Source organism: Impatiens glandulifera, chromosome 8 (assembly GCF_907164915.1).
Source record: "Impatiens glandulifera chromosome 8, dImpGla2.1, whole genome shotgun sequence".
NCBI classification, from domain to species: domain Eukaryota; kingdom Viridiplantae; phylum Streptophyta; class Magnoliopsida; order Ericales; family Balsaminaceae; genus Impatiens; species Impatiens glandulifera.
Window position 1 is genome coordinate 4,297,060 of NC_061869.1, and position 10,856 is coordinate 4,307,915.

At 25.7% G+C, this 10,856-nt stretch overlaps 2 protein-coding genes across 3 annotated transcripts; both read left to right on the forward strand.

The window, feature by feature from the left end:
* The first annotated feature begins 57 nt into the window (after positions 1-57).
* On the forward strand, positions 58-2,608 carry LOC124911402 (protein RETICULATA-RELATED 1, chloroplastic-like). The gene is made up of 7 exons (XM_047451877.1): positions 58-547; positions 625-723; positions 807-1,030; positions 1,118-1,187; positions 1,295-1,374; positions 2,145-2,209; positions 2,325-2,608. Exons 1-7 carry the CDS (start codon positions 95-97, stop codon positions 2,516-2,518), a joined length of 1,185 nt encoding a protein of 394 aa, XP_047307833.1. The 5' UTR covers positions 58-94; the 3' UTR covers positions 2,519-2,608.
* Positions 2,609-8,073: 5,465 nt separating this feature from the next.
* LOC124912675 (AT-hook motif nuclear-localized protein 9-like) lies at positions 8,074-10,733 on the forward strand. 2 transcript variants are annotated; one of them, XM_047453325.1, is made up of 6 exons: positions 8,074-8,131; positions 8,237-8,565; positions 9,002-9,069; positions 9,156-9,287; positions 9,928-10,086; positions 10,183-10,733. In XM_047453325.1, exons 2-6 carry the CDS (start codon positions 8,262-8,264, stop codon positions 10,642-10,644), a joined length of 1,125 nt encoding a protein of 374 aa, XP_047309281.1. In that variant the 5' UTR covers positions 8,074-8,131; positions 8,237-8,261; the 3' UTR covers positions 10,645-10,733. The 2 variants fall into 2 exon arrangements, with proteins under 2 accessions (XP_047309281.1, XP_047309282.1); XM_047453326.1 differs by having other exon boundaries at positions 8,083-8,131; positions 8,284-8,565.
* The last annotated feature ends 123 nt before the right edge of the window (positions 10,734-10,856 follow it).

Consider the following 10,856-nt stretch of genomic DNA (forward strand, 5'->3'; position numbering starts at 1 on the left):
CCCCTGTTTCATTCGAACTTGATCATCTACAAATTCCTAATTCATATTCAAGTTTTTTGAAAACCCTACCATAAAATCAATCAATCAATCAACAATGTTAATTCATCCAACAAGCTTCGATCTCTCAAAGAATTGTTTGCGAAGTGATAATCGTCTGCCGGAGCCATGCAGTCATAGAGTCGTGATTACTGCAAGAGCTGTTGCTTCCTTTCGACAATCAAATGACAATCACGGAATATACAAAATCAAATGCATTGGATCAGATACAGGATCGATTGTCAAGACGGCGGAAATGGAACTGGAACCTAAAATAGACAATGGAGATGGCGGCAATGGATGGTATTCTTCTGGAGGAGATGGAGGAGGAGGAGATGGCGGTGGTGGCGATGGCGATGCTGATGAGAATGAGTTCGGTCCACTGGCGACATTTCAGGAAGTAATGATGGAGACGGAAAAGCGCGGCGCTACTCTTCCTGCTGATATGTTGGAAGCTGCTAAGACGATTGGATTGCGTAGACTTGTTCTTACTCGATACCTTGATTTGCAGGTATTTATTTTACTACTAGTTTGATTTGATTGGATTTAGGGTTTTTGTTTGTTTATACATACATTGTATGATTCTAGGGTTCATCTTGGCCTTTGAGTTTTTTGATGAAACATTTTGGAATGCTACGTAATAGAATGCTGGCTGATCCTTCCTTTCTGTTTAAAGTTGGAACAGAGGTATGGTAAATTCTAAGTATGGATTGGATTAACATTTAAGCAAGATGAATTGGATTATTAGATTAACCCTAAATCTAATGCAGGTTGTTATAGATTCTTGTTGCGCAACTTTTGCGGAAGTTCAAAAAAGAGGAAAAGATTTTTGGGCAGAATTTGAGTTATATGCTGCAGATCTTCTAGTAGGAATTGTTGTTGATGTTGCTTTGGTTGGTTTATTGGCACCTTATGTGCGAATTGGAAAACCGTCATCTAGATCAGCTGGTCTATTTGGAAGCATTCGACATGTTTGTTCATCTCTTCCAAGCAGGTGAGTGATCAATCGATTCTCAAAGTTTTTGAAATCATGTAAGAGGATTGAACATGAAACTGTATATGCGTGTTTTGATTTTTGCAGTGTTTTTGAGGCAGAAAGGCCCGGTAGTAAATTCACGATAAAGCAACGGATTGCCACTTATTTCTACAAGGTTTATTGATTTGTTTTACTTAAATTTCATCCTTAAAATAGGCTAATTTGTTGCATTTTGACAAGAACAATATTCCAATCTTTGACATGCTCGTTTTGGTTCTCTAGGGTGTCTTGTATGGCTCAGTTGGTTTTGGTTGTGGTATTATTGGCCAAGGAATTGCAAATATGATCATGACTGCCAAAAGGTACGTTTCTATGGCCTTATTTGATTATGAGATTTAATCCAAATATAACCTATTATCCGATCATCAATCACTTCATCATTCAAATTATCCACTTCATATAACATTTTAAAACTCTGACTCCTGTTATACAAAAGGGACTTTGCCGACTCAGGGTCCCTTTGTATAACAGCGATGTCCCTTTTTGTATAACAACCAGATCCCTTTTGTTAACAGCGAGGTCCCTTCGCAGTGCGAGTCGCGATTTTCAGAATCGTGATATGTATAATTTCTGTTTTAAACATTAGATAGAATAACCCCAAATAGTCCTTTTTCTTTTATCAATCAAGTTTTTTCTTCTTCAAAATAATCGGATTATTTAGTCAAAACTTAGAAGAAAAACTCAAAAACTTCACTGCAATGTGAATTATGATCCTCTTATGTGAGGGAAGACATATCTAAGCACTAAGAGATCTAGAATCAACATCGATTTTAGCTCTTACGACTTTCTCTAAATTGTATTTTGTTAGTTTACTTTGCTGAATTTGTGACAACTCATAACATGACTTGGTTTGTAATCTTACTGAGTCGTGGTTTGATGAAAAAGAGTCACACTTTTTAAAAAACAAACCCTACATCAATCAAACAATCTCATTGAATTGGGTGATCAAACCCAATTCAATCCAAAGCTGAATATGTTTTCAATCCAATCTGTTGAAAATTGAAATGATTTGAAACACAACTATCATTTGTCATCATGCTTCTTGATTGTGTAATCGGTTCTCTATGTTCAGAAACATTAAGAAATCAGAAGAAGATGTCGCTATCCCACCATTAGTGAAAAGTGCTGCTCTTTGGGGTACGTCCTACTATTACTATATCATGTTCTTCGCTAGTGAATCCCTTTTTATTACATTACTGTTTGTAAACCGTTTCATAAACATAATAATAGTTAGTACTCCATCTTGAATCAGGTGTTTTTCTTGCGGTTTCTTCGAATACTCGATACCAAATACTTAATGGATTGGAACAAGTGGTGGAAGCATCTCCTCTTGCAAAGAGGGTGCCACCTGTTGCATTGGCGTTTACTGTCGGTGTCAGGTTCGCGAACAATATCTATGGAGGAATGCAGTTCGTCGATTGGGCCAAGTTGAGCGGAGTTCAGTAATAACCAACTGCATGAATCAAATGGAATAATTGTGTTTTTTGTTATTTTTTTCCTTCAATTTGGATATAGAATATAAGTTATCTTTTATTTTATCAACTGTGTTCTTCTTTCTTTTCTTTGGTTTAATTTCCTAAGAGTTAAAAAGAAAATTTTGATCAAATGGAATAGAGAAAGGGTTGTGATATTGAGATTTGTGTTTAATTGAAGACTTGGTTTGATGTTAAATGAATTATAATTTTGTATCTTATACTATGTAAGGATGATGGGTAAGTTCAATTCTTCCCTCGGAGTGCTAATCAATTTGCGGAGAGGTGGATATCTCCGCTTCTTTGAGGTCCTGGGATCGAACTCGTCGAATGACAAGTTCGTAGAGGTGGATATCTCCGCCTCTTTGAGGTCCTGAGCTCGAACTCGTCGAATGACAAGTTCGCACTGGTTTAGTATGTTTGCGGATTATATGTTTAATCTGCGGGGATTAGTTGTACTCCAAATAAGAAGCGGAACCTCTCGCGCGGATCACCTGTTAGGGAATTTTAATTTTAATATTTTTTTTTAGTTTATATATTCCAGTTACCATTATAATTTTTTTAATGATATTATATTTTCTTAAATTATTAGAAGATAATTTATAAAAAAAAAATAATAAAAATAAGATGAATCTGAATAAAGTTTATATAAAAATAATATTTAAAAAATATAAAAATGATTTTATAAATATGAACTAATTAATATATCATTGACTAAAAATAATGACAAAGAAGTTACATATTACTTTTAAAAATAAAACATAATATTTATATATAAAAATAAAAATTAAAGGTAGATATACTGATAATATGAATTAATTCAAAAAAAATATTATAAAATAAAAAGTAAAATAATTAATTATGTTTGAATTCTAAAAATAATAAATATACCAATTAATTTATATTGGTCATCCACATGCATTTGACTAAAAATAAATCACAAATAAGTTACAAACTTTTTGTGAAAATAATAATGAAAGATTATAAAAAAAAAAAAAAAAAACTTCAATGCATCATTCAAGATATCTCACTATTATATATAATCAACAATTCTTTTATATTTCTGTTTTATATTAAAGTTTGTATGAATTCATGAAAACTATTTCTAATAATTGATAATATAAATATTGAATGAACAACTCATCAATTTAGTCATCTAAATTGATTTAAACTTACACTTATTTCTTAAATCAGCTTATTAAAATGATATTGAATTTGTTTATGTTAAATGATAATTAAAAATACTATCTTTACTTATAAAAGTCAAATGAATTTGTATTGAAACTGTTCACCATTAAATAGTTAGAATTATCATATTTAATCTATTTTACTATATTGTATGAGCCATCTAATATATTTTATTTTTGAAAAATAAACTTTAATTGTGTGCATAATTATGTTTCTTACTAACCATACATCTACCCTATTTGTATAAAATAAATTAGTTTCTATAATTTTTTAATTTATTTGACTAAATATTTGAATTGAAATAAATGTCACAATAAAGATATAATAACATTTTCTTCTATAAGATAACATTTTTTCATAAATTGTATTTAGATATAATTTATCCAAAATTGGTTAGAGTGGTTCCTAATAGAACAAAGTAAAGTTACGATTTAATATTTTGAACTCGACTATATCTTAAAAATAATTTCATTTGAAGGAATAAGTTTGGAGATTCGTAATAACCAATCTCAAATATGTGAAAATAAATCACATAAGAAGAAAATCAAATTTAAAAAAAATAACAATAATTTTTAAAGTGATTAGTGAGAAGGATCACTTAGTTTTTTATAATTTAATTTATTATTTTTAAATAATTCATTAATCTATTTAATTATAAAACATTTGTAATATATTATTTTAAAATTCAATTAAATATATATATTATTTTAAAGTTTTTAATAATATATATTATTTAAAAAAATTATATTAATTTAATAAATAACTAAAAGTCTATTTTACTTTATGATCTTAATATCACATATATACTTATTTTATAAATATTATTCATATGTAGACATAATTTGTTTAAAAATTAAGAAAATATTTTGAATATTTAAAATATTTTGACCATTAATATTTATTTATTTTACTTTTAAACTGCCAAATATTTTAAATACTCAAAATATTTTCTTTCACTTTTAAACAAGCAAGTTATGTATAAATATAAATGATATCTATAAAATAAGTAGTATTTAAGACAATGATTTTTGTTTAAAACAAACACTATATTACTTAATGATATTAAGAAAATAAAATAAAATAAAAATGAGATATTAGTAATTTATTAAATTAATATAAAATATTTTAAAATAAGATATATTTATTAAAATCTTTAAAATAATATGCATAAATTTATTAAATATTTTATAAAATCTTATTGCAAATATTTTATAAATTAAATAGATTAACTAATTATTTAAAAATAATAAATTATATTATAAAAAATAAATAATTCAATTGTTTTTAAGAGCTTAATTATTAATTTTATAAAACTTCTAGAGGTTTCAAGATGCTTCTTTATTTTAGTGTACATTGTTGCCGATCCTTTTATTATTTTTAGTCAATTAGAATTGTTTAACTTTCTTCTTTCTAAATTCTCTCCACTAATCATTTATTTATGAATTATTTAGGTATGGTTCGTGGTCTAATTTTTATTTGGTAAAACATTATATATATATATATATATATATATATATTATATATTTTTTAATTTAAATAATTTATAATATAAATAATCTAATAAAATAAAATTTATTTATTGTTCTATTATTTAATAATATAAAAACTAATAGAATAAAATATTTAACAAATCAAATAACTTCCACTAATAATTCTTCTAAGGTTACATTTATTTAGAATAGTTCAAATAATAAAAAACATATTTAAAAATTAAAAATCTTTAATTTTATCTTAAATTCAGCAAATAAAAGATAGTTTTAATTTTTCATTATTCTTACTTGCTTATAAAAAATGTGCTAAAAAAATTATTATTATTTATTTGTTTTTTAAGATAGAAAACTAATATGACATCTACGTTTAATACTTTCACTCTTATTAAAACATTTTAAGTATAGTATATCTATTAAGACACCAAAAATATGTTAAACATTAAATTTTTAATAGAATATATCAGTTTTAATCTATTTTATGAGATTTATTTTATATTTTAAAATAAACTCCAAGGAATATGTATAGATAAGATTATTATTAATCATACAACTATCCTATTTTTATTTAAAATAAATTAGTTTGCATCATTTATTGATTTACTTGACTAAATACTTTTATTAAAATAAATGATAAATTTATAATATATTAACCTTTATTTTTTAATAATATAAGATATACTATAAATTATAAAAGTTCTACCATATAAATTTTACCAATTTTTAACAAGTACTAAAATTTTATCTATTAAATTAGAAATTATCTTCTCTACCACCACTATAATACATTTAATCCCTCACCTATTTTGAAGTAATTAATTATAATTAAAATTCAAGCAATTTGTTTATTAATTATAATAATTAAAACCAATATTAAGTAATATCATATATATATATATATATATATATATATATATATATATATATATATATATATATATATATATATATATATATATATATATATATATATATATATATATATATATATATATATATATATATATATATATATATATATATATATATGATATTTTATTTGATGAATGATCTATTTTCTATATCTAATATATAGCATCAAATTGCTATAAAATGTAATACAAAAATAAAAGATAAGAAATGATATTTTATTTTATAATGGATATATAACTGTAATTATAATTCATTAGAAAATCTTTGGTTTCTTTTTTATTATAATCATATTTATATTACATTTTATTTAATGTAATGTTTTAGACATACATAAATAAAAAAGTAAAAATAAGAATAGATGAATATTTTATTTGATTTCCAAAATACTCACAAAATATACTTTTTAACTAAGAAAAATTATCATATTTAAAATCTCAAGGATATTTTCCTTCTTTTGAATGTATTTAAAAATTTTAATTTATAGAAATAATTTAATATGTATTTTATTTATTTTTAAATAAACACAGGAAAAATATAATATCAATTATATTTTTTTGCCTTTATTTGAATATGATGAGATTATCTCAATCAATAGATTTATTTTTTCAGATCATGCAAATATAAATATTATGACAAACATTAAAAGAAGATTTTTAATTTCAATTATTTTTAATTTTATTTGATTACCCTAATATAGTTAAATTTTAATTAAATGGAAATTAATAATATCCTAATATTAATTAATAAAGAAAATCTTATCACTTCTTATTGTAAAATGAATAAAGAACGAGTAATTTAAAAGTAAAGTAATATTATTTTATTAATTTTGATTTTCAAAAGAAAAATCTATATTTCATTAATAATATCTTAAGAATTTGTTTTTTGAATAAAACCATTATATAATATAATATATATGCTAAGTCAATTTATTTAAAATTGTATTCATGAACTCGATCATTATTTTGATATATATACATTTTAATAAATCAAAGAAACACATTAAATCAGGATATGAGCATATAAATGAGCACCTTTGTCCAAATTTAATTTAATTTTAATTTATGTGAGAAAATAATAATTTTATTTGTGTATGATATATATATTATTTTTGATAAAATGATTTTGGAGAGATATTATATATTATTTGGTCAATAAAATTATGACTATAGATTAAGGTCCTATTTTTTTTTTTATTTTGCAAAACAAGAAAATTTTATTTAATGATTCATTAATTTATAAAATCTTTTTTAATTTATTTTTATAAATAGTTTTATATCCACAAATATAATTAATTATAAATTAATTTAAATAAAAAAAAATAAAAATAGTTCAAGTGTAAAATCTTTTATCTAAATAAAATTAAAATTTTAAAAGTTCACTTATTAAATTTAAAAATAATATATATATATATATATATATATATTATTTATTTATTGAAAGAGAAGCTTTCACACTAAAACAATATAAATTTTAAGTAAATAATAATATTATATGTTAACTTTTTATATATAATAAAAAAATTAATACAAAAAAATCCAATTTTACTAGACAATAAAATATGAAGATTTTATATCAAAATTCAAAGTTATTTATCATAATAAAGGAAAAATAATTTGATTTGATTTTTACTTATTATGTATATTTGATTTTTATATTATTAAAAAAATAATAAAAAAATGTCTTATTTTAAATAAATACAAATTAGGACATAAATATAAGTTATCTGTATATTAATAATAATATTAATTAAATAGCTGTAAGTTGAAATTAAATATGGAGTATTTATTTATTTATTTATTTAATTAATTAAAATAAATAAATAAATATAGATTATAGAGTAATTCAACACGTATCAATTATGACGGGGGTATTTATGGAATACGTAAATCTAATCCCGCTTCTTCGTATATATATCATGTTGACAGTTACCAATATGGGGGACTGGTGAAGAAAGAGAGAGAAAAAGCCATTGCTGTATGCTTGAGCGTTTTGAATACCAGGTACGTTCATTTCATATGTATATTTATTTATTATAGATGATCATTTCTGCTGTAACGATTCGAGTTCCTTAGGTTATTTGCTTCATTTTGCTCTTTTTTTTTCAGAGATTGGATAGTTTTTCGATAATCTATGGAGGATAATTCAAGCGCAGGTGAAATTGCTGTAATGTCTGGTGCATTGGCAGTCACAGCTGTTGTAAACGCTGCTTTGAACGAAGGAATCAACAGTGACGCCGTTGTTTCCGATGGAACTCAACTTGAATCGTCTACGAAGAGAAAGCGAGGTAGGCCGAGGAAGGAACAGTCGTCTGTTTGCTTGTCTACAGTCGCGCCGTTGGAGTTTACTCCTTCACCGACGACTGTACCTCAGAAACGAGGTAGAGGAAGGCCTCTTGGCTCTGGAAAGTTTCAAAAGCTGGCCGCCAGTTCTATAGGTAATTTACTTAATACCTAATTGATATACGAGAGTATGCGATAATCAATTTCACGCTGATGTTTCTGATTTTGGAACTGACTGTTGATTATTGAAGTCATCAATAGATGTAACATGTTAGCCTTCTGTTTAGATGATTTTGATTAACGTGTTCATATTGATTAATTAGATATGCCTTTTTGTTGAACTAGCAGCTAGTTTGTTCCTTACTTGATGATAGATTTAACATAGAAATGAGATATCATGAAATGATTGCTAGATCGGATGCCTTTTTTCACTTATAAAAGGAATTGTGACTATGACTTGTTTGAAAACTTTGAAAACGATTCCTTACACACAAGAAATTATGAGATTTCGTAGAAGAAAGAAAAGAAACTTTAGATCAGATCTCATGAGAAACCGCCGAAGGAAATGTTTGACTGTATTTTTGTATGTAGGCGATTTTGCTGTGAAGACTGTTGCAGGAAAATTCACTCCTCATTCCATGACAATACAATCTGGAGAGGTAAATAGTAGCAGATCGATATAGAAACCATCTTCTTCTATAATTACTTTGTTTCTCCTTTGAATTGAATCTATTTTCTTTTACAGGACATTGTCCAAAAGTTACTATCATTCTTCCAGGGCACTTCTCGATCAATCTGTGTTCTTTCTGCAATTGGTCCAATTTCATCTGTTCAGATTAAATCTGATGTTTCATTTGATGGTGTTTTAAAGCATCAGGTATTCTCTATTTTCTTTTAGAGCTATCAAGTCAATATATTTGAACAAATTAACATAAATATTTATTATACGAATATTAATTTTGATAAAGATACCGCAGGATGTAATGAAAAAGTTTCTCTTTTTCGAAAACTCGATTTTGGTAAAGATAATTATAATATATACCATTAATAACACATCTAATTGTTATATATATTAAAAATAATAATAGATTCATTATATATTATGTGTTTTTGTAAATATTATTTTTTAGTATAGTAATTTAGGAATGGATTTATATTTTTTGTAAATATTCTATTAACTATGAGTTTATAAGGAAATTCTATTACAAAAAAAAATGATTTATATAAGGGAAAAATATATAATTTTTTTGGTTTATGTCTATACTAAAATTGCTTTTTAATTGTTAATGCAATTAACTTTGTTCAAACAATGTAGTGATTATCTAGATGTATTGATTTTTTTTGCTGAAACATATTTAAAAAGTTCAGATTATTGTGAAAAAAATAAAAACTATTAAGATTAAATTGCAAAAAATAAGTAAAATGATTTTGTAACCTGGGGATTTAGATGCTTGAAAAGTTATGATTCCCATTTCACTTTTACTATGTTCTTATATTAACCATTAATCTATGCACAGGGCCGGTTTGACCTTTTGAATATGTCCGGTTCACATGCTTTAAGTGAATCAGGATCAAGAACCAAGATAAGCATTTTTTCTGTAATGCTGGGCAATCCTGATGGCCGAGTTTTTGGTGGAGTCCTGGCAGGCTCTCTAATTGCAGCTGGACCAGTTCAAGTAAACATACCCTTTTTTCCATTTTTCTTTCTGATAATTATTTATTTGTGTTATAGTTTTAGAATTTTAAAATTAGTTTTTTTGGATATGTTACAGGTGGTTGTTGCAAGTTTCAAGCAAGCCATGAAGTGCAGGTTTCCGAAGAATAATATATCTTTCGGGCAGGAAAGGACGTCGGTTAGAGAAGAAGCTTTTATTCCTAAAGAGGCGTTTATAATTCCTCAAGAAGTGTTTATTCCACAAGAGAATGGGGTGGTGGATAAGCAAATTGCTTGTTCAAACATTGATGAACTGGATGTACAACCAATCAAGGTAGAGGAGTGCAACTCTGCTGTTCCTATCCTGCAAGATGATGATCTTCAAGATGATCTGCAGGATGGTCTTCAAGATGATCTTCAAGATGATGATCTGCAAGATGATCTTCAAGATGATATGCAAGAAGATGATGATGATGATGATGATCTACTGGGATTAGAAAATGGCTCAAAATTACAATCTGAATTTGGTCAAATGGAGAGCGACAATATCGATGATGCAACTGATCATCAGATCATGTGAAATACAGGTGCTATAAACTTTTCGAGTTTATCTCTTTATATGTGGGAAATCTATTCGAAAATTTGATTTGATTTATGCATGCATGTAGTCGTACCCTTGTTATAATTATATTTAGAAACCTTCATGGAGAAGGTCTCGAGATCTTTTGATACTTTATATACCCTTTTTCATTGCATTTAAAGTTGAACAACAAAATTCTTTTGTTATATGTA

Coding starts and splice junctions, on each gene's coding strand:
- LOC124912675 (XM_047453325.1), top strand. CDS start 8,262: ATGGAGGATAATTCAAGCGCAGGTGAAATTGCTGTAATGTCTGGTGCA. Junction 8,566..9,001: donor GCTGGCCGCCAGTTCTATAG/GTAATTTACTTA, acceptor TTTTGTATGTAG/GCGATTTTGCTGTGAAGACT. Junction 9,288..9,927: donor ATGGTGTTTTAAAGCATCAG/GTATTCTCTATT, acceptor ATCTATGCACAG/GGCCGGTTTGACCTTTTGAA.
- LOC124911402 (XM_047451877.1), top strand. CDS start 95: ATGTTAATTCATCCAACAAGCTTCGATCTCTCAAAGAATTGTTTGCGA. Junction 724..806: donor TGTTTAAAGTTGGAACAGAG/GTATGGTAAATT, acceptor AATCTAATGCAG/GTTGTTATAGATTCTTGTTG. Junction 1,188..1,294: donor TTGCCACTTATTTCTACAAG/GTTTATTGATTT, acceptor TTGGTTCTCTAG/GGTGTCTTGTATGGCTCAGT.